Genomic DNA, 22648 nt, shown 5'->3' with positions numbered 1-22648 from the left:
TGGGATGGAAGGAGGTGGCACAGAGCCAGCTGTGCCAGAGGGAGCCAAGGAAAAGGCTGCCTGGGTGCCAGCAAGGCAGCTTGCAGCCCAGGCCAAGCTTCCCACTCTTCCCGCACATTCTGCAACATCCCAAGCTGAATCACTTCACAGAATTTACTTTTACCCTGTTAAATGCCACTAAACCTTCAAATTAATCCTCCCATTACAGGACTTCCTTTGATGTCAAAGGGGGAATTTTTTTTTTGATGGCAAAGGGGGATTTTTCCCCCTGGTATAATTATTCCTATTTTTCTTCCCCCTTTTTTAGGCACAAGAGATTCTTGCCAGATGCATGACTTGTGGAGGCAGCTCCCACACAAGGTATTTATGTATTTATATGTATATGATGAGAATGTGGTATTGAAAGACCTGAAGTTTCAGGCAGAAGATAAAGGGAATTTCCCATTTCCTACTTGTTACAGTGGAAGTTGCCTGGGAAGAGTCTGAAGCAGGACTAGGACCAAAAGCTGTGAGATACAGCACTGGAAAATAACTCTTTAAGAGAAACTTGTCCAGGGAAAACATCTGCTATTTAACACGATCACACAGCAAGTTTCAATGCCTGGGAACAATCCTGGCACTGCTTAAACTACAGGGATGGGTAAAGTGGATCCACCCCACTCTTGTATGTGTTTCCTATTGAGCATCTTGGGTGCTATTGGGATTGCTGGGCTGAACATCCCAGCACAGAGCCAGAATCACCGGACAATGCTCAAGAAGCAGGCAGCTGTGGGTAGTGCTATGACAGCTTTCTGGAACAGCCAGTAATGATGGAACAGCCAGGTTCACTCAGAGTTTTATTCAGTTTTTCTGATTTATTAGGAAAAAGGGATACAATTGCAGTGCTCTTTACTGAAAATGTTATGAAATTGTCCAATTATACAGGGAAGTGAATTTTTGCTAATACATCATTGCATGGAGACTCCCAGCATAAGACAGGGCTTTTCTGGGAGTGGAGAATGAGCCCTGGGACATTGTCCAGCTGTGCCCAGTGGTCACATCTGTGTGACTACCTGCCCTGGGGTGCAGAGTGACCTGCCTGTGCCTCCCACTGCTGTGCCACAGCTTCAATCTGGCCCCGGAGCACCTGTGCCCAGTCCTGTCCCCGCTCCAGGGCAGTGGACCTGGTCTCCATTGCTGTCAGGGCAGAGATTTCAGGGGGGATCTGGGAAGCCAGGCCAGCTCGGAGAAGGGCATCCTGAAATTTGGCTGCAGAGGCTGGAGCCAAGCAACACCGGGGGATGCTGAAAGTAAAGACAAGCAAAGAAAACTTATGGTGTAAGTGAGCTGGGCTGGAGATGCTGCAGGAGCAAGGGGATAGTGATGGTCCAGTCCCTAATGCTCCTGACCATGGCTGTCCCTACCTGGGTGGCTGTGAGTAGTGGTAGTGAGCAGCCACAGCAGAGTGGGGGCACAGCAGGTACTGGTTCTCCTCCCAGCAGCGCCGCATGGCTCCCACAATGTCCTGGTCAGAGGCTGAGCACGATCCCAGGGTCTCAGAGAGCTGTGGAGAAACAGGGAGGGTCACACAGGGCACCACCCCCCAGCTGGCTTTAAAGCAGGTGGAAATAGAGAGGCTGGAGGATGGGTTCCCCCAGAGACTGAAGGAAAAGGGGCTGCTGCTGCAGCCTGGGGATGAGGTACTGCTGGAATAAACCACAGGGATGGAGTGTGGGCAAGGGGCTTCTGTCCACAGGTGCTGTGAGTCTGGGTGAGCAGGAGCCAGGGCTCAGCTCCTCACCTCTGCACTGCTATTTCCATGCTCTGAGGGAGTTTCTGAGGACTTGTAAAATCCACCTCAGTGTAACAGTTCTTTTTGCTTTTAATAATAAAATAGTTTTTTATTTATCTTTCTGCAGCATAAGCAGGAGCGGACACTGGGCAAAGGCTGCTCTGTGAAGGAGAACACATCAAAAATTGGACAGGAAAAGGCAGGATTTTGTACCTGTCCCTCTCACAACTTAAATCTTTGGTTTTCTCTTGTATCTCTCTGCTTTGTGTTTGTGCTCCCCTTTGCTGTAACAGCAAGGCTGAATTGCACCAAATTCAGCAGACCCACTCCCAAACACCTGATTTGTGCCAGCATCCACTGTACAATGCCTCAGTGCATGGCCAAGGATAGGCCAATTTCATATGCTACCCAAATAACTGCAAGTAATTTTTAACTTACTTTTGTGAAGAAGAGAGAGCATTCTTAAAAAAAAAATATAAAGGGGTTTTTAGTATCTCCATGCCCACACATTGATATCAAACTGTTATGGAGTCACGCTTAAATTTTTGGTTGCATACTCTTCATTATGATTTTTTTAATTCTGAAAATGAATTGAAAATACCTGGCAGTAATCTTACACACACACACACACCATTGTATGGGTGAGGAACTGACCTTTCTGTGCAAATCCTCTGGCAGCTTCAGCCTTTTTGAGATGTTGAATTGCTCCATCAGAGTTTTTATCAGGTGGCCATCAGAGCCCGAGAGCAGCCAGAGGATCCTCTCCACATTGTAAGGCTCCTGGTATAACAAGGCAAGAGGTGAGGAAATTCAAACAGGGGGGAGCATCCTTGTGGATTCTCTGATGTCTCATTAGGGCTGAGGTCCTACCACTGTGTTTTTCTTGTTGGAAGTCAGGGTGGGCTTTTTTACATCTCAGGACAAGTCTTTGGGAACACAATGTCTTTTGAACCTCTGACCTGTCAGAGCAGTCTGTCAGTGACCATCAGATTAAAACAGAAAATGAAGGGATGGCTGATGAATCAACAGCTTGACCACATCTGTACCATCACTGTGAGGAGCCCAGGCTAATAACACACTGTGTACTGGAGAACCAGACATATCCAGCTGTTTACTCAGTGTTGCAGATGCTGCTGTGAGTCAGCTCCTGCGTGACTTAATGAGACACCCAGCTCGCTGCAGGGCTGGCTGATAATCTCCCTGAATTCATAGGGCACATATAGGGCCTGACTGGCCTATATGGCTGTGTAGCAATCAGCATTGCAACACTGCAGCAGAACTCTGTGCAAGACCATACAGGAGGGTCCCAAACCAATTTCTCTGCCCTGCCTCATTCCTGTACATTTACAAGCACCAAGAAATATTCATCCAGGTGGTTTGGCTGAGATACCTTGTAGGGACAGACAAGACAAGGGCACCAATTTACAGAGTCCTCATCACACCTCCTGGGCTCAAGTTTGGATAAACTCTTCATAACTTTTAGCAGCTGACAGCGCCTGTGACCTTTTGTCACTCCATTGTGTCCTACCTTGTCAAGTCATCAGGACTTACTCAGCCTTTTGTGTCCTTATCTGGGTGTCTTATGGGCTCAGTTCTGTTCTTCATCTTCCCACCATCATCTCCCAGAGCCTTCAGCCTCTAATCTTTAGTCTAGTCTGGGTGTAGCCTGCCCTCTGCTCTAGGTTGTCCCCTGTTTTAGGCTGTCCTGGTCAGTGTGCCTGGACTTCCATGACCTGCTCCTGGATGTGCCTCCAACACTGTGCTCCTGACACCCTTTCTCCTGTCCTTCTTTCTGCTGTTCCCACATCCTTCCCACATCTTCCCACATTTCCCCTTCACCCTCCATTCCCACCAGCCTTACAGTTTCCATTACAGAACACTATGGTGACACCAGTAAGTTGAACTGGGCCAGGGCACTGGTGCAAGTACCAGCCTCACCATCTAAGTAAGGCTTTTGCTTGTGTCCCACACCACCAGAGCTCTCCAGGAGAATGTGTTTTGCTTGTGTCCCACACCACCAGAGCTCTCCAGGAGAATGTGTTTGGCTTGTGTCCCACACCACCAAAGCTCTCCAGGAGAATGTGTTTTGCTTGTGTCCCACACCACCAGAGCTCTCCAGGAGAATTGTCGGGGCCCAGTTTGGAGGCCAGCTCATGCTGGGGACAACGTTTTGCAGTGTGGATATGAGCTCTGTGGCTCTTCCTGATCTCAGGGACAGAGAAAAGCCCCTGCTTGGCTGCAAAGACACAGCATCTGCTGGGATTGTCCTGGGATTGCTCCTTGCAAGGCTCATCCACATCAGACTTTCTGCTTCACCTTCAACTCTTCAGGCAGCATCTAACAGGAAAGTTTTCTCTGCCTTATCTTAGTCTGCAGAAGCAGCAACCTTAAGAGGCTGTGCACTCTCCATCTTCAAAGGTTTCCAACACCCAAATGGACAAAGACCTGAGCAATCCCACTTGACCTCAAGGGTGAATCTGCTTTAAACAAGTCCCAACCAGAGACCTCCTGAACTCCCCTCCAGAACAAATGTTCTCTTTAGCTACAGAAATATTTGCATGGATGTTTCAGATGTGAGTGAACGGTGACATCCCATGCAGCCATGGAGAGGAATGTGCAGAGGGATTCACTCATCCAGCTCCTCAGGAATCTCAGGAAATCTCCTCACCTGACTGCCCCCAAGATCCCAAAGTGTGACACTTGCTGACCAGTGCTACTGAAGGGAGATGGGCTAAGAGGAGCCCAGTTATCCCTGGAGCTCTGAGGAGCCCCACAAGTTCCTGGCTCAGGAGGAAAGCCAAGCACAGCCTGGTGAAAGGAGCACAAGGACTTAGTGACTGCAAAGCATGGCAATCCCTCCAGACTCCCAGGTCCTCCCAGTGTGTTTGAACAGCTTTTGGAAAATCCAGGTAGCTTAAGGCCACAGAGATGCAACACCAAGGGTTTCCCACTTTGATCACTTGTTTGGAAGCAGATCCAATCCCTGGGGATCCCAGGGTGGGAATGAAAGGGGAGGTATGTGCTTCCAGGTGTTTGGTTTCTGTACCTCCATGACTTTTCTTTCTGAGGCCTTTCCCTGCCTGCTGGGACTTGTTTTGCTCTGAGCAAGCTGCAGGCAGCCATGAACAAGGCATTTCTTCTGGACTTCTCCACCTCCTTCCTAGTCTCTCCTCTTGCTCTTTGTGGAGCTTTTCAGAAGCATCAACAAAACCCTCGAGACATTATGCCATTTTTAGTTCTCTAGTTGTCTCATGTTGTGAAAATGTCCCTGTCTTGCTAAGCTTGCACAGAACAATCCCCAGAAACCCAGAACTCAACAAGAAAGATCAGAAAGTCAGACCCTGAGAAGTGAGGGAGAAGGAGTTTGATCTATCTCAACTCAGCAGCCTGTAGCATAAATGGTCAATAGGAGTCACACCTCCTAATGCATCATCGAGTGGCAGAATTTTACAGGCAGAACAGAGTACAAGATTAAAAAACAGCCCAGCAATATTTTCTATTTTTGCATTTTGGCCAGTTCACTACATACCTGGATATCCATGGCTGATGCCAACGTAGCCTTCACGCTCTCTGCCAGTGAGAAATCTCCACGTTGAACAGTCCTATGAATGATGTCGTTGCTGTTCACCACAGTAACAAGTTGAATTGGGAGACCCATTTTCTGGGCAATACAGCCAGCTAGGGAAAAAAAAGTGAAAAAAATGCATGAGTGCTCGATGAAGAAACATTTGAAGGAGATTTTGCAAAGAAGTCATCATACAAATTGATTGAGCATCTAGTTCAGAAGCAGGCAGAAATTATATTCCCTAGTGGACTCTGAGATATCTGACTTCAGTGGCTTGGTAGAGCACAGATTATAAAACCCAGGGATGCAATGCTCCACCTGCCATTGAACACAGACCCTTGCTCATCTTCACTTTTGCTGGTGGACAGGCAGGGGGCAGAGAGTTCAGGCAGCTAGCAGGCAAGAAGGAGAGATGAAGATTTTGGGCTTTTGCCTCTCTGATGGCAGCCTGGAAGAGCAGTGAATATATAAAATCCTTTATTGCTTTCATAAGACAGTTCTACACCTATTTTGGGACTGAGGCAATCAAGGACTCTCATTTAGAAGGCCAGATTATGCAATTAAGAGTGGTTGTCCTGACCATGCATTACCATGCAAACCAGAGAGGACCAGGCAGGACTCCACACCTCTGTTAATGTCTCACTTAAGAAATCAGAGCCACAGCATTTTCCCTCTTTTCTGCATCAAACGCATTCTGTCCTCTCCCAATGTGCCCATCCTCAAGATAGTTACAGTCATCATCAAAGAGTGGTTTGGGTTTTTCTGCACCTTGCAAATCATCAGTGACACTTAAATTGAGTAATAACCATACATGAGTAATAAAATATAAGTGGTTCTGAAGAAATCCCACCAGAGAGTGGGTGTTTTAATAAATAGCAATACCCAGTATCTGCAAAGTGCTTTTGGTCCATAGATCAGAGCATTCTCTCTCTCTTATCTAACCCATCTCTTTTTCCCTTTACCCGTGATATTTCCTCCTCCTCCCGTGGGCACAACAATTTCCACCATTGGCAGCTGGGTGGTATCCAGGGATGGGGCACACTGAAAGTAAGCATAGAAGTAGTGGGCAATCTGCACCATAATCCTGGACCAATTGACAGAATTCAAGCTCATCAGGTTGTATTTTCCAGCAAAATTGACATCAGCAAACAGTTCCTTAATCGGCTCATCAATTTCATCGCTGTTCCCATGAGCTGTCAAAAGGAGAAAGGAAAGATTAGATCTGCCAGCAGCAGTGCATCAGGCACGAGGTGTTTCTGCTCAGAAATAGGGCTGGTCTCAAGCCCTGGGGTTTGCTGTGGCCAGGAGTTGCCCATCTGCCCTGGGGGCTGTGTGAACCAGGGCCTGAGTGGCACCCTGTGGATGTCAGGTGGTTTCTGCAGACACAGCACTCTGGGCTCCTGCTTCTACAAAATATAAACCTGCCAGGAAGGCAAATGCTGCATCCCCTTGTGAGATGCCAAGGTGAGACCAGGTTGAGCAGAGGACTCCATAGGAACTCAAGCAGCTCAAGCACCCAGTGCTGATGCCAACCCACAGAGACGGCATGGTGGTAGGAGGTGGCTCACCCATGAAGGCAAGAGAACAGAGGGAAAGGGTGGTTCCAAATCCTTTTAGTGACAAAAAATGGTGCTGAATTTAGTTCAACCAAACACCAACCACCTGCATGGAGGCAGCTCTGATCTACAGCCAGGAGAAAAAGAAGCCTTAAACTGCTTGGTTGTCAAACTGGGGATGTTGTCTCTTGTTAGCCAGGTGTCTGGGCATGGTGATAGCAATGACCCAGCTGGCTGCAGCTGCTAAAGCTGCAAACCCCACTGAGCAGCCCCCTCAGACTTTTAGGGTCAAGGTTTTGGCATAGCAGGGCCATAACGTGGACAGTTCAAGCAGCAGTGCCAACCAGCAAAGACGTGGACATTGTCTTCAATGACAGTGGTCATCTGAAGCTCCTGTATCTGGGTGCAGAGCCCCTTGGGCAGCAGAACAAAGATGTCCACGTTCTTCTGCCCTCTCACGCTCTCGATGGCCGAGCTCCCCGTGTCCCCCGAAGTCCCTGTTTCAAGGTGAGGAAGCAGAAAGAAAAGCAAAAAATTGCTGTGTCAATCAAACCTGCACCACTGCACTTTGGGAAAAAGATGCAGAGATGCTCTATGAGATGTTTTTGGCCAGAGCAGCCACTCTGGCATTGCTTGGAGATTATGAGGCAATACCATCCCGGGGCATCTTTGGGGAGGGCTGTAGGATGGTGGCTCTCAAGGTAAAAGCCTGCCCAAGAACCTTACCTCCAAGGAGTCATACTCACCCACCAGAATATTGACATGCTTCTGCTTTTTCTCCAAGAAATACTGTAAAAACTGCCCTGTGCAGGACAAGGACAGGTCCTTAAATGCATACGTAACACCATGCCAGAGCTCCAAAATGTTCAGCCCATCTTTCAGCCTGGACAGATGCACAACATTCTTGTGTCTGAATCTGCTGAAGGCCTTATCGATCAACTCTAGAGGGAAAATGGATAAATGGCCTGTTAAATGAAAGGAGTGTTTTTCTGACCCATGGCTTCCTGCATCTGTGCTCTTTGTGCTCCTGGGTACCTTCCTGCACAACCAAAGCTCTGTGCAGTGACAGGTACCCCAAAAGTTATTTGTGGTTATTAGGAATGAACCAGCCCAGCTTCATGCTGTTGGATAACTCTGTGCTAAGTAATCCCAGGGGACATGCCACACAATCAGAAAACTACATTAATACATAAAATACAGGAAACCTGAGTTTTATACCAATGTGTTGTTGAGACAGAGGTTGCAGCTGCCCTCTGGTGGAAAAGATAGCTCATAAGTGTTAAAAACATTTAAAAACACACATCAAGGCAAGTGTGAAGCAGAAGAAAGCCCTGGAGGGAGTGCCAGCACAGAGCAGGGCCACAACATCAGCTTGTTGCTGTCACCAGAACCCTTATTTTTAAACAGGGGACACCTTTCCATTAGTGCCAGAAAGGTGACAGAGGAGAGCAGGCTACAGACAGGAGCAGGGAATGTGCAGCAGGCTCCTTCTCTTGGGGGGCTGTGAAGAGGATGGAGAAAGGCAGGCAGAAGCATCCAGACCCCCCAAACCCTTGTCCACATCCCCACGAGCAGCTCCCCACTCAGCTCACCATTGAGCACGTTCCGTGGGACCAGCTCGGCCGGGATGAAGAGGGAGCACAGCTCCTTCACCAGCTCAGGGTAGGACAGGCTGCTCCACCTTCGCAGGGTGTCCCTGTGCAGCGAGGGGATGCACTGGGGCATGAAGAGGCCCCCATCGGGGGCATAGCCAGAGAAAAGGGCTCCCTCGAAGTCCACGGCCCCCGTGCCTCCCCGTGTGCTGATGTACTCCATGGCTGCTGAGAAGGCACCGGCAATCACTGCCAGCAACACAGAGCACCCCCACACCAGGAACAGGCCCTCACCCCAAAACAACTCCCTTCAAAACCTCCTCTGTGGGCAGAGAGAACTCGCGAGGGGACAAACCACCTCCTCCCACAAGGAGCTGGAGCAGCCAGGGTCAGTGCAGGGCACTCGGCATTTTGCAGGAGGTGGAAAGGCTGCCTGGGATTTGTGCCAAGGCTGGAGCCTCCTTTGGAGCCTCCTTGTCCGGCTTTCCCTCTACCCTGCCCGGGGAGACGCTTCCCGCCTGAGGAAAAGCCCTGACGGCGCACAAGTCGCTGCAGAAGCACGTCATGAACCTTTGGTGGGCTGCTTGCAAAAGCTGGAACTTTAAATTAAAAAAGAAATCACTACGTTTTCAGAGCAGGCTGGTTTTGTTCAAAGGGGTTAAACTAAGGACAGGATTTGACGCAGTGTAGGAAGGGCTGAGCTAAATCCTCCGGACCGGCGCAAATCCCGCCGGCGCTGCTGGGACCGGCCCGGTCTCCCCCTGCCCCTGTGCCCCCCTCGGCTGTGCCTCCCTCAGGCCCTGGGGCAGCGCTGCCCCCTCAGCGCGGCTCAGCACGGCGGGGAACTGCCCAAAGAAGCTGCGGCCACCGCTTCCAGCCCGGCCACCCTTTGCGCTGGTGCTCACGGAAAATTGTCCCCAGTGCCACCCGCCGGTGTTCCCGGTGCCACGGCAGAGACGGCCGGCAGCAAGCCTGGAATGGGAATACGCGGGAGAGACGGAGCTCGGCTGCTTTCTGCCGGTGCCAGGAGCCGGGACAAGGGGCAGCAGGTGCGAGCTGCAGCGAGGGGGAAATCTGGTTAAATATTAGGAGCCAGCTTTTAACCTGAGAGTGATCAGGCACAGGGCATGGAGACGTTGTGGTCTCTTGTGTAACCCGGGAGATATTCCGACTTCGAGTGGGGAAACATGGAGACACCTGATTAAATCATGAGTTTGGACTTAAATTTGAGATTGAAACTGCCTAAAGAAGGGTTTGAGTCAGGAAACCACAGAAGCACAATCAGTCTGGAGCTCAGCTCTGCTCAGCCTCCCAACAGCCCTGTCACATCAACGGGGAAACTGAGGCACAGGGGAGAGAGGAGACATGGGAGGCGTTGTGCAAAAAATCCAATTCTTTGCAGGGAAGGGTTGTGCATCCCTTTGCTGCTTTTTTATTTTAATACAATCAGAATTTTTTGAAGGGAAAGGTCAGCACAGGACCAGTGGCTGCACAAACCCAGGACACAGCTCAGTGCTGGAGAAAGCAAAAGGACTTCAGCCCAGGCAGGCAGGAGCTGAGGTACAGGATGTTATCAGCTGAGCAAAGGATGGCTGATAACAGCCTGCTATGAGCCACGGAAGCCACATCTGCAGCAGAGGACATACCACCTGTCAGAGCACTGGAGTCTGCCCCAAATACATTGCCTCTCTCTCTTATTCTTATGGTTGTAACTGGAGCAATGAGAAAAATATCTGGTGGAGGGTGGTCCAGTCATTGCCCTGGACAGTGGTGTGGAAAATGAATTTTCTACACCCAACATCCCAAAAGACTCTTTCTGCAGGCTCTTTAGATAGAGGCAATAGGTAAACTTCAGGCTCTGGACAGAGCTGCTTTTGGTGGTGTTGCTGAAGGTTGAACAGGGCAGAGCAGGAAGCAAACAGAAGTGTTTTAATAATATATCTGAGCTCAAACAGTGGGGCAGAGAGAGCACACCTCTAGGAAATCAGCTAGGAAGGGAGCTATTTAACTATATAAATTACATCGCCAGCCAGCCTGCATCTCCCCACCATCTCTGTGCTCAGTATTCCTCATGACATTGCAAAGATGAAGCCTGAGCCACCCAAACCTGCTGTGGCCCCATAGTTCTCCCTGTACCTGTAGTCACCAGATGCTTTTGGCACAATGGCATGCAGTGGGGTGCTCACCCTGTAATGGAGTTCTGTCCCCATTCCAGATGTGGGTCCAGGTCTTTTCAGAAGGTTCTGGATAAAACAGCAAGGCTGGACCTTGTTTTTCAGGGATTGGTCAGGCTTAAATTGATGGTGAAACCTCCCTATCACCATCCCTGGAGTCACTGGAAGCTCCTAGTGATGCTTTACTTAGATGCTGGGGGGAGTGGCTGATATCTCCAAAACAGTCTCAGCTCCTCAACATGCTCCAGTGGTAGCTGCCACAAAAAACTGCAAGTAGTATCTCTGGACAAAATATCTGAAATATTAGAAATAAAGGAAAGAGCAAAAGCTGCAGGATATGTGATTTGCCTCCTCTGTGCTAACCTCTCCCCTTTTCCATGATGGTGTGCCAAGGTGAACTCAGGATTTTCCTTCCTTGCCCATGCAGAGGCAGAGCACACTTTGAGCTCAGCTCAGATTCAGGCTAGAACAAGGACAGAATCAAATCCATAGGAAGAACTGCACCAGCTGATAGTTTTTATTACCAATGCAAGTATATAATATCACCAGTGTACATCTTTGCAAGAGTCACCCAGCACACTTCAATGAGACCTCACCTTTTCCCACCAGCATGGGACCTTGTGGCTCTGGGCATTCACTTGCCATGTGTCTAATTCTTTTAATGTGTGTTTTAGCTGTGTGAAATGACTTCATTAATGCATGCAATTTTTTTTTCCAAGTGAAGAGCTTACAATGAGATTGATGATTCCTTCAGCATCACATCCCTCTGGGATGCAGGAGCCCTGCAAAAATATAAAATTGATTACAGCAGGATACCTGCTGCTCTGCATCTGCAAAGAGGCTGTTGCCACAGGTCTGTCCATGCCCTGGGTCTATCAGCAGTGATAACCCTCATTAACAAGGTCAGTGGTTACTGCTGGGGCGCAGGGACTGCTGATGTGGCAGTCACAGGTGAGCACAGAACACAGCCTGGGACACAAACCAGGATGACACTGCCATTTGCTTGGAGAGGTTTTTCCATGCTCAGCCCTACAATTTCCATGAACTCAAGTTTAGAGTGGCATTTCATTTTGGGTGGAGCTCTGAGCAACCTGGTCTAGTGAAAGGTGTCCCTGCCCATGGCAGGGGAGTTGGAACTAGATGATCTTTAAGGTCCCTTCCAACCCAAACCATCATGATTCCATGATTCATTCTATGATTCTTTAATATTATTTTGAATTTTTAAGAAAAGGAGGGGAGGAGTGTGCCCATGCTGCCTGTCAGGACGCATCCACTGCAGCAACAGATGAAGAGCTAGAAAATGTAATAGCCTTTAATTAACCTGGCCTTACTCACTGCCTCCATATTTCTGCTGGGATTTGCAATTCTAGTTTGGACCTTGCCCATTCCTGAGCAGTTCATGGTCTCTGGACTCCTATGTCAAGAATCACCTGTATTTACAAACCCCAGATCAAGTTGCTCTCAGACTTTCCCTTTTTTTTCCTCTCTTTTTTTTTTCTTTTTTTGGAATGCATCATTTTTCATCCCTCCAGGTGGATTTCCTCAACCTCTCCACCTTCCAAAGGCATCCCAAAGCATGATGACTGAGGAAGCAGAGAGGCGTGTAACAGCAAAAATTCAATTTTTTCCTGTACCAATCCCCCTAAAATAGCATCTGTCAGCCCCGAGTGTTGCAGCACTCAAAGACAAGCACAGCAAAACTCTCAACTTCGTGTTTGCTGAGCAGCTTTTCCATCCTCTCCAGCAAAGTGTGCCCCTCTACGTGTCCCAAGCACAAGAGGCGCGTTGGGTGGGGGTTCCCGGCCCATTTCCCGGCAGAGCATCCCCAGGAGCGCCGTGGACCAGCGGCTCTGCCGGCGAATCCCAAGTCACTAGATGGCGGCAGTGCCTCGTGTCCTGGCATCCTGGAGGAGCTGCACATCCCTCTCCCTGATCCCCTCCAGCCTTTCCCACTCTGCCACAGGTCCCTCCGCCCTTCGGGTTAGGGGCGCTGTCCCAACAAAAGCCGGGAAACACCTCTCCAAAGTTTTGGAGCTGAGGAAAAGGAAGCACGGGCGGTGTCCTGCGGCAGGAGGGTTGGATACAAAGCTGATGCAAGAGCTCATCGGGGTGGGAAGGAGGTTCTTCATGTTCACCCATCTTCTCCCCAGAGGATTCCATCCTGGGATTTTAATACCTTCTTTTCAGTGAGATCTCTCCTGCCCCCAGTGAGACACTCAGAAAAGGGCACACAGAAAGGACCCCAACTCTCATGCAGGTCCAGAAAGGTCCACCACATTTAATAAAAAAGTAACACATAACCCTGAGCAGAACAAAAATGTCCCCATTGCTCCCAGTCCTGTCTCTGCCCACAAGTTGTCTGGGGTCTGAAAACCACATTCAAACAAAGGCTACCAGACCCAGACAACACCAGGCAGGTCAGAAAGGCAGTGACCAGGATATTTGGGATTTTGCAATGCCATTTACTGCCTTGTACAGAGTGCCTCCCAGTGGGAAGTGTGTTACATTGGCTGAGAAAAATTCCAGGAGTTTATCACTGGGGGTTGTGGAAGTTTTGTGTCCCCTGCCCTCTCATGTACAGAAGTTTGAACATTCACAAAGAGAACAGGGAGATTCTTGGTAAAAACTTCAAGGTTATGACCAGAAATCAAAGTATTTCAGTTGTGCCTTCTCAGAGGCAGGCACACCTTAGTCAGGCTCAGAATCTACACCAGAAAGGGGGCTAAGGAAGTTTGCAGAATGTCTGCAGCTGCACAGGCAAACATGCACCCAGAATTATTTATTTGAGCCTCATGTCAAGGAGATATAAGACAGAAATGTATGACTGTAAATAAATTAAACTCTTAAAAGCTGCATCTTTGTTACAGCAAAGGTGGCTCTTTCCCCCAGTTTCTAAATCTGATCTAAATTGCCAGTATCTCAGCTGTGATGTGAGGCAGAACTTCCACATGATCACCTCCTCTCATCTGCAAATGTGCACATGGAGACTTTTCCACCTCTGCTGATTTTGCAGGGCAAGGAGCTGCCAGCATGTCAGCCCTTTCCCCACATTTGGGTGCAACACTCTTGCCTCAGAGCAAGGTGTTTCACAACCAGGTCAAGGACATCTGTGTTGTGGTTTGGGTCTTGTAGGTCAAAGTGCAGGACCCACTCATAAAGGAAGAGCAGAAAAGGAGCTCAAGGAATTGTGCAGTGCTGGCATCCCTGGTGGGATACTGGAGAAGCTGTTGTATCCTGGAGAAGGTTGTGCAATCTGGTTTTACCATGCTGAAGTTTACATTGTACCCCATAGCCACATTTTTTTATCAAAATCTGCAATCCCATAGCGTGTGGGCTCTACGACCCCCAGTTAGGGACTGGACAAGGAAGATGCTTTATCAGCTTCTCCAGGTGACTTTGGAAAAGTCAGGCTCCATAATGTGCAAAATGGGGATACCTGTGCTCAGGGAGACACTTTGACTATAAAAACACGACAGGACCAAGTGGACAGTGGCAATCCTGGGTTTTGTCCACAGCTCTGCTCTTGCTGGCACCATGCTTGTTCCCCATGGAGCACCTGTGTGGCCCTGAACCTGGTGAAGGCTCAGTTGCTGTCAGACTCCATGCAATTCTCTGCCCCCCTCACAGCTGTGTCCTGCCTCAGCACTGACCCCCTGGATGGTGCATCACTCTTGGCTCATTGCTTTCCCCAGCCAAGAGTCACCGTGTGCCAGGGAAGGTCTTGGGGTTTATTGCTTGGACTTTCCTACATTTTCTATATAAATTGTGGTTATATATTTACCTCAGGGAGAGACAGGAACAGGCTCCTCCCCACACTTGTCTGGCCCCAAGATGCTCTCCTTGGCTAATCACCTGCAGCCCTCTGTGAGGAGCACTGAGTGAGCCACTGTGCTTGATAAATCAGGATGAAGGGGAGCACAGCTGGACAGGTGAGTACTGGCCCACAGTGACAGCCAGGTGTCCCTCCAGGACAGGAGTTCACCTGACCACCTGTGGCACTTGGAGGCTGCTCCCTTTCCATGCCAACACACCGGTCTCCTGCACTTGCTCATATAAGTTTCCTTGTCCCCACCGTGTCTCAGGGGCTCTTCACGTGCCTGGATCAGAGGGAAATGTTTGCACTGCAGATGTGTGGTGGGGTCAGATGCACCATTGGTTAAATCGTCACTGGCTCTGCTTTGGGGGTCTCTTCCAGCCCTTTCTCACTCAAGAACATTGACTGCTAACGGCTTCATTTCTTCCCCAACATTTTCTTTCCTTGTCCTGGCACAAACTAGTTCCATAAGCAATGAGCACCATTTTCAGTCCTTTACCCTGACTCCACAAGGGCTGTGGGATGGAGAGCAGCCTCACCCCACCAAAGGCCAACCTGCTGGGACAATACACATCCTCTGAGGGCATAAACAGAGGGTCCCTGTGCCTGGAGAGAGGCCACAGCTCTACACCACAGATGTTGGAAGCAAGAGAATGGGAAGTGGGTGGCAGAGCCAGCAGCTTTATTCCTATTGTAAAGCAAGATCCCAGCAGCAAAGTCCAACTCTTCTGTAAGCTGTGGTCCCCAGGTGATCATTGATAAGCAGAGCTAAGGCTCTTCTGCTATCAGTGCTAGAGCCACCTTGACCTTGAAGAAGCAATACAAATCCTTTGCTCCCTTTGGCACCTTTGCAATAAGATGACAAGGGCTGAGGGCTGCTCTTTTCTGAGTCACAGCATCCATGGAAAGCTTTAACAAGCAGCAGCTCTGTGCACAAGCTCCTGCTTTTGCATTCTTATCAGGGCTCTGATAATGACATATCTAATCTAAACCTATAGGAAATGGCACTTGCATATCTGCAGCTTGGAAGTTACAGCTTGGAGGCAGGAATCTCAGCAGACTGCCAAGGGCATTTTAAAAAGAGAAGAATCTGGGAAAGATGCTGTATTTAATCTCAGTGCTGTCTTGGTAACACAGCACAAGGAAAACCAAGAGGGATGGAGAGCTTTCGGCAGCAGCAGCATCTTCTCCATCCCATCCAACCTCTCGAAGCAATGCACTCATGTGGCCTGATGAAGAAACCTTTGTACCCCAAGGTTCAAACTAATCATACCAGAGATGTGAAAACCTGGCAGCAGACCAAGTTTCCAGGTTCAAGGGTAGCAGAAATAGAATTACCCAACAATACTATGGGTTGAGACAGAGGGGAGCCCACCTGGGGATCTGTGACTGGCAAGCTTAAGACGAAGCTTTTTAAAAAATGTCTAGGGGTTTTGGGGTGTTCAACTAGACCTGCACTAGGAAAATCCAGGACTGAATCATCAAAGGTCCTGCCTTGTATCCTTTCACATTTGGGCCAAGAAAATCCTAGTGTAGAGCCCAACCCTGGCTTCCCAAAGCACTGAGGTGCTGGGCTCACTGGAGTCTGGGGAGTCACTGGTGGGACAGATAAGAGAAGCAAGTGAGCTGATAGAGAGCTGATAGAGGAAAGATGCATGAAGACATTCCCAGACCTCCACAATGCTGCCAGGGACCCTCCCCTGGGCTACAGAAGTGCCTCTCCCCATACTTTGGCTGTAAAGTCATTTTTGCAGTTCAGAACTTAATTAAGAGCTTCAGTTTGAACTGGAGGAGGCAGAGACACTTTATTTTTTCCTGTAGGAGCCATAAACCTGAAAATCTAGTTATAATGTCCAACTTACCAAGGAGTGCAGGTAGGGGGTGGCTTCCCAGACAGTGAGTGAAAGTGAGAGCTGAGAGCTGAGCTCAGGAATCCCAGGGAAGGGTTGAGGAGATGCCATAAAAGGATGCAACTGCTCCACAGGCAGCTACAGAGATGACAGAGACAAATTCTTCTTGATTATGGAGATGTTGTAACATGAGGCACCAGCCACAAATTGCAGTTTGGGAGGTTTGGGTTGAGCACCTCTCCTTCAAGAGGTGGGTCTTGGAGACCCAGGATGAGTGCCCAGGGAGATGGAGGAGGTGAGGTTTAAAATTTGGCCAAAACCATGGCTGATCCACTGGTGCTATTCTTGCCTAGATGTTCTGGATGTCCCTATCTCTGACTCAGGTGCAAAAAGCAGAAATAAGATACTTCAGTCTTTTTTTTTTCTGACAAGCTTCTAAGATCCTCTGCTTTATTTTCAAAGCAGCTTAAAGACAGAAGTACCTACTGGCTTCCCTCAAGATGTAGCTTCCTCAATAATTTTTGAAAATGGTCCATGCCTTTTCTCTTTATACAAACCAGATTCAAGTTTTAGGGTATGGATTTACTTTAATCAAATTATCACTCAACATGGCCTCATGTTAATGCAAATCAAGTGCATTTTCTTGGAAAGTTAAAATTATATCATACTTTAAAAGATGCTGTATTCTGTTGGGGAGATGTACAAGTATTCTGAACTTTGCTATTGAGATTAAGTTTATCTCACCTGCCATTTGCTCAGCAGGCCTGGCTAGATAATAATTACCTTGGCCAAATTTCATTCAATAAGCATTTCTCCTTTCTTTAGTACGAACTGCATATCTTTGCTAAAGAAAATAAAAGAACATTGAGCCCAACAGAACACAAAGAGGTTTTATTTTTGTTCATTGATCAAAAATCAGTTGGTCACATTTCCAAACTTTCGAACAGCGACCCATAGTCCCCACTCAGCAATAGCAAATCAGAAGCAGAGATGTGTTGTAGCTATTCACAGTAAGGAGAGGAGGAGAGGATACCTACAGAAAACAATTTGTGTTCCAAATTGGATGAATTCTTTCATGAGTTGTCCATTTCTGTGAATGGAAAAATTTCTACCCTGTTACCAAGAGAGTCCTGGACAATTATATTCCCCTTTTAACATTTGATGAGTGACATCCAGCCCTTAGGACCTTCATTTCCATGGACACTGTGGGCCTGGGAACTCTGCAGTTTTTTCAAGGCTAATCTCTCTCCCCATCATGCAAAGAGAGGGAACCTGAATTGCCTGGAGGAGCAGCTGGAGGTCCAGGGCATAAAAATGTGGGAGGCACACATGTGCTTCCAAGCAGCCCACGGGCAGAGAATGTTGGCTGACAGGAGGCAGGGATCTAGCAGCTCAGGGTGCTGCCAGGACACAGCAAGAGAGGTCAGTCACCGCTGTCCCCATGAAGAGGACACTGAAAAGGGACATGTCAGCACAGCTCCATGTGACACCGGGCTATTCACCTGAGGCAGGCATAAAAATGAAATGCAGTTCCTAACATGACATCATTTCTGAGGGGATAAAATGGAAAAAAACCCAAAAAGCTGTTTGGAGAAATTGCTGAGTCAATCCACCCCTCCATGAATGCTCTCTGAACCTGCCTGGCTCCCTCCATGGTGCACAGGGATGATGTCCCTGCAGGTTTTCCCCCCTCCCAGCCAACTTCATCCACTGTCCATCCCACCAGCCAAGGTTTTCCCTCTCTTGCCTCATCTGGCAGACACTGCCTGTACTAATTAACCAGAAACTGAGGCTCACTGCTGCAGCACAGAGAGCGTGGCTGAGGTGGCAGCAGCAAGACAGACAGCAGCAGAAGGCTCTGACAGCATCTCCAAATTGGAAGGAGATAGGTCTTTTTCATTCTTATACATTATTTCACTTCAAAAAGGGACAAAGATGTGAGCTGACTTTGGGAGGGAGGAGGAATTCATTGAGGCAAGAAGCCCAGCCTGGGAGTTCAGACCCAGAGGATGGATGCTCAGATGCCATGAAGCCATCCTGGGGTGCTCAGCCAAAGGGACTGGAAGAGGAGCCCAGCTCTGGGTCCTGCTTTGGAGGGAGGAATTTCGCTCAGCTTGGAGGCTGCTGCTGGCCCTTCTTCTGATGTGGCACCTGGGAGAATTGCAGCTCCAAGGCTTGGGATGCTTCTCAGTACAGAGTGACTGTGGCTCCTATGGGAAAAGGAGATGAAAGTGATTTGGTAGATCACTAATGGCACCAGCTCTCTATCCACACAGGACCATAGAGGTGGAGCCTGATTCAAACTGCAGTCTTCAGGTGGGCCAGTGCAAAGCCAGGAATTGATTTGGAGCATTTTTCTTAGAGGACAGCCATGGGTTTGTGCTGCTGCTACGTCTGGGTTACACCAAACCCCACCAGCACAGGTCTGTGAGTGAGTCAGTCCCTGCCACTGTGCAGCCACTATTCTGCCAGTGCTAAAGACCCACCATGCACACACCAGTGAGCAGAAACCCCCCCAGTGTCAGCCCCAGGGGACACACAGTCACCACATTCTCCTCCTCCTCCACATACGTGCTTCCAGACTGCAAACTCATTAGATGATTTGGCTCGTTCCTCTGATAATGAGACTCTTTGCACAATTATTATTATATTTTTATCATTTGTTTATGGATGCCACATTGCAACCTCCATAAAACATATTTTATGGGGTTTTCCCTGCCCCCACGTTGTAAATTGTGGTTTGTAAAATGTAGAGAAATTTATCACTGACCATTGCCCAGTTTTATGTTAATGTTTGAACATGCCCATAAACCAATTACATCATCTTACCTCTGGCCAACTTTTAAGGTGGAAGGATGATATAAAACCAAGCTCTGCTTACCAGCAAGGCACCTTCTCTTGTGTTAGGAGCACAGAGAGCTTTTCCACCATGAGCTTCACTGGGAAATATGAGCTCCAGCACCAGGAAAACTTTGAGCCCTTCATGAGAGCCCTTGGTATGTGCCTGCATGTGCTGTGTACTGCTTTGTCTCTGCAAATCCCACTGATTTTTGGGAGCCAACTGTGCTGATGTACTGATGATGTAGATTGAGACATCTCTGAAATTTGCTATTTCTGTCTGTCACCTTGTAATTATTGGGGTTTTAAATGTATTTGTGGGGAGATGTGATCTCAAAATAGAAGAGAAAGCATCTCTCTGTCTGGGGCAAGGGGTCAAGAGATGATGGGTGAAGTTTTATGGCTTGCAGGAAGTCAGTCCTGGCAGGTTCTGCAGCCACTGGCCAGTGTGGCTGAGTGCTGCACACATGTGATAAGCCTGCAGGACCTTGGTGACTTAGGGACACTGCAGACCTGCTCCATCAGGCTGTGAAATTTGGGGGCAAGCAGGACATTGCTCAGCCACTGTGCTGTGATGCTGCACAGCCTCACATCCCACCATTCATCAGAACAATAGTTGGTGTTGTTTAAATGCTGAATGATGAATGTGTCTGAAAGATTTCCACTTGTGTCTGTGACAGGGAATGTGGTCCTGCAGGGATCCAGGGGGCTTTGCAATATTTCTGCACAGTTACATGTCAGAATGGCTCTACCTGTCAGATCACCTTCAGGCTTTGGGAAAAGATTTTATAAACTGGTTCTGAGGAATCCTGGATCTCATTAAAAAATGCTTTGTTCCTTTATTCTATTTATTTAATCCATTTTTCCTTGCCTGTCAGTGAAGGAAGGAAAGCAGGATTTATTCTTAGACAGGGAGGTGGTGTTTGTGCTCCCAGCCAGGTCAGCAAGACATGGGACATGCCTAGTTCCCACACAAAATTCAGGATGACAGAATTAATCTTCCTCCCCAGCAGACTCAGGGACATATGGCTCTTGGGGAAGCACCATTACTGAAAGGTTTTTCCACACTGGAATAGAAATTTTCCTAGCTGTAGGTCCCCAAATCCTGCCACATTGATTTGTTCAGCAGCAGCAATCTGCCCACAGATGGCTCCACCGTTCACTCCATGTCTTTTGTTCCTGGGCAGGGCTCCCTGAGGACCAGATCCAGAAGGGCAAGGACCTCAAGAGCATCTCAGAAATTGTGCAGGATGGGAAGAAGTTCACAGTTACCATAACCACTGGCTCCAAAGTGGTGAAAAACCAGTTCACCATTGGAGAGGAGAGTGAGATAGAGATGCTGAATGGAGAGAAAGTGAAGGTGAGTGAGCAGCCCCTCCTCTGCCAGGGCCATGGGGGCTCAGGGACATTAAATTTCCTTTCCAGCCATTCCCTCTGCATATGAGCAAAGTGACTGACCATACCACAGGTGTTAATTAATGCACTGCACTTCCTGCAGAAGAAGCCTTGTATTTCTGAATCTATTTCAATAGTAATTTTGGAAAACATTAGAAGCCAGTGTTTTAATATCCCATTTGGAAAAAGGGTTGGGTAAAAATTTTTGACAGGAAGAGTTCTGAAACATTTGAGGTGGAAAAGGATTGACTTTGTGTCATGTTGCAACACAAAACATACCTCTGCCTTAATTTTGTTGATTCAAAGGTAGTGCAGGAAAATCAGATAATCAATCATAAACCAATAAATCTTCTTTTAAGTCCCAGTAGCTTCTCTGCTGCCTTTCTCACTGCTTCAGGTTACCCTGGGGGAGATGATTTGGCAAGGTGAGGAGTTACCACCCTTTAACTTGGGTGCTCCCTTTCCTGGACATTAGTTTCCAATGGTTCATAGAGTGTCAAGGCAACACCACTGGCAAAATCTGCCTCTCATCTCTGTCTCAAGAGAAGATGGAATTGCAGGGACTTTTGAAAGCAGGAGGGGTGATCACCAACGAAATGCTCTGTGAATGGGGCTCTGAGAGCTCTACCAGCTGTGTCATAATTTCCAGCATCTCTGTACCCCCTTTGGCATAAACTCTTTTGGAAAGAGTTATTAGAAGACTTTTAGCCTCTGTACATCAGCAGCTCAAGGGCAAATGAACACATCTTATAGCTGGGCAAGACAGATAAACAGAAATGGGCTTTGCTGTCTTATCTATTTGGTTAATTTCATTGATCAGTGACAGCTGCCCTGAGGGTGCTGGTGCTGTCTGTAGCCTTTTCAGATGTGCAGCTCAGGTGGCTCTGCAGTCCCCTCCTGCTGTGGCAGGGGAAGGACAGCATGCAGGGGTCCAGGTGGTCTCCAGCAATAACATGAATGCTTCTGTCTTCCACCAGGCTGTTGTGCAGCTGGAGGGTAACAACAAACTGGTCACACAGGTGAAAGGGATGAAATCCGTCACGGAGCTCAACGGAGACACCATCACCTACGTGAGTGTAGAAGGGCAATGGCTGGAACAGCAGGGCTGCCTTCAGGAGCCTGCCCCAGGAAGCTACAGAGGCACTGGGAGGTGCTGGAGCAGAGCACGTGCTTGCACACAGGCTCTGCAGCCAGGAGCTGAAGGCAGTGTCTCAGTAGACTATGATACAGAAAGTACTTTTTAAGACCCCAGTTTAGGCACGGCTGATCAAAGTTTTGGGTAATGAGGGCATGTTCTCACCCAGCCAGAGGACACAGGTATGTGCCAGGACTTGGCACTCTTAGAGCAGAAAGCTGAGGCAAACTGATCCCAGCTGAGGGATGCCAGCTTTTCCATGCTTTACATGCTTTGGGATAGTCATGAAGAAATTAAAAGTTTTAAAAACCCAGTTTTTGAGAGGTAGACTGGGGATCAGTCCTGTTTTGATTTGCAAGACCAGATCCTAAGCATAGTTTGGAGCTAAATACCATGATGATCCTTATGTGTGCCTTTCAACTTGATATATACAACGATTCTACAAATTCATAAAAAGCTAATACTTTCCATTTCTTTTTCAGACAATGACCATGGGTGACCTCACCTTGAAGAGAGTCAGCAAGAGAATCTAGAAATATTACACATGCCAGTAGTTTACCATGTAAAATGTGGCCATTAAATAATTTTTTTTGAATCCTCTTCATTGTCATCAACCTTTTCATTGCTACTATAAATAGACATAAGCCTCAAAAGCTCAAGGAAGCAATGGTAGAAATTGGGCAACAAACTGACCTAAGGGTGTGCTGGTGTTGGAGAATGGAGCTGAGGCAAGGCACAGGCTCAGAGCCACTGAGTGACACATGCTGGGGAGTTTCTTCCAGCCCTTTCCTGGGGACAGGTGCCAGCAGCCTGGTGGGGGTGCCCTGGTGGGTCCTGCACCCGTGGCTGATCTGGGCTGGGGAGCACTGGGCAGGAAAAGGGCTCTGTTCCCTTTCCTTGCAGACATGGCCCAAGTGATCAGAGTGACCAGCAGGGCCAAAGGATTTGGGGTGGTTTT

General features: G+C 48.3%; 2 protein-coding genes across 3 annotated transcripts; one reads left to right on the top strand and one right to left on the bottom strand.

The window, feature by feature from the left end:
- Positions 1-828: 828 nt before the first annotated feature.
- THNSL2 (threonine synthase like 2) lies at positions 829-9628 on the bottom strand. 2 transcript variants are annotated; one of them, XM_036383066.2, is made up of 9 exons: positions 9390-9628; positions 8485-8709; positions 7639-7833; positions 7237-7389; positions 6299-6529; positions 5301-5449; positions 2426-2551; positions 1404-1543; positions 829-1283 (listed from the first exon to the last, which is right to left on the bottom strand). In XM_036383066.2, exons 2-9 carry the CDS (start codon positions 8705-8707, stop codon positions 1049-1051), a joined length of 1452 nt encoding a protein of 483 aa, XP_036238959.2. In that variant the 5' UTR covers positions 8708-8709; positions 9390-9628; the 3' UTR covers positions 829-1048. The 2 variants fall into 2 exon arrangements, with proteins under 2 accessions (XP_036238959.2, XP_054370737.1); XM_054514762.1 differs by lacking the exon at positions 9390-9628 and having other exon boundaries at positions 8485-9325.
- FABP1 (fatty acid binding protein 1) lies at positions 9474-22223 on the top strand. Its single transcript, XM_036382577.2, has 5 exons — positions 9474-9533; positions 19230-19318; positions 20348-20520; positions 21533-21625; positions 22173-22223. Exons 2-5 carry the CDS (start codon positions 19252-19254, stop codon positions 22221-22223), a joined length of 384 nt encoding a protein of 127 aa, XP_036238470.1. The 5' UTR covers positions 9474-9533; positions 19230-19251.
- Positions 22224-22648: the final 425 nt, after the last annotated feature.

This window comes from Molothrus ater, chromosome 4 (genome assembly GCF_012460135.2).
Source record: "Molothrus ater isolate BHLD 08-10-18 breed brown headed cowbird chromosome 4, BPBGC_Mater_1.1, whole genome shotgun sequence".
Lineage (NCBI taxonomy): Eukaryota > Metazoa > Chordata > Aves > Passeriformes > Icteridae > Molothrus > Molothrus ater.
This window is presented reverse-complemented; position numbering and strand designations above follow the sequence as displayed.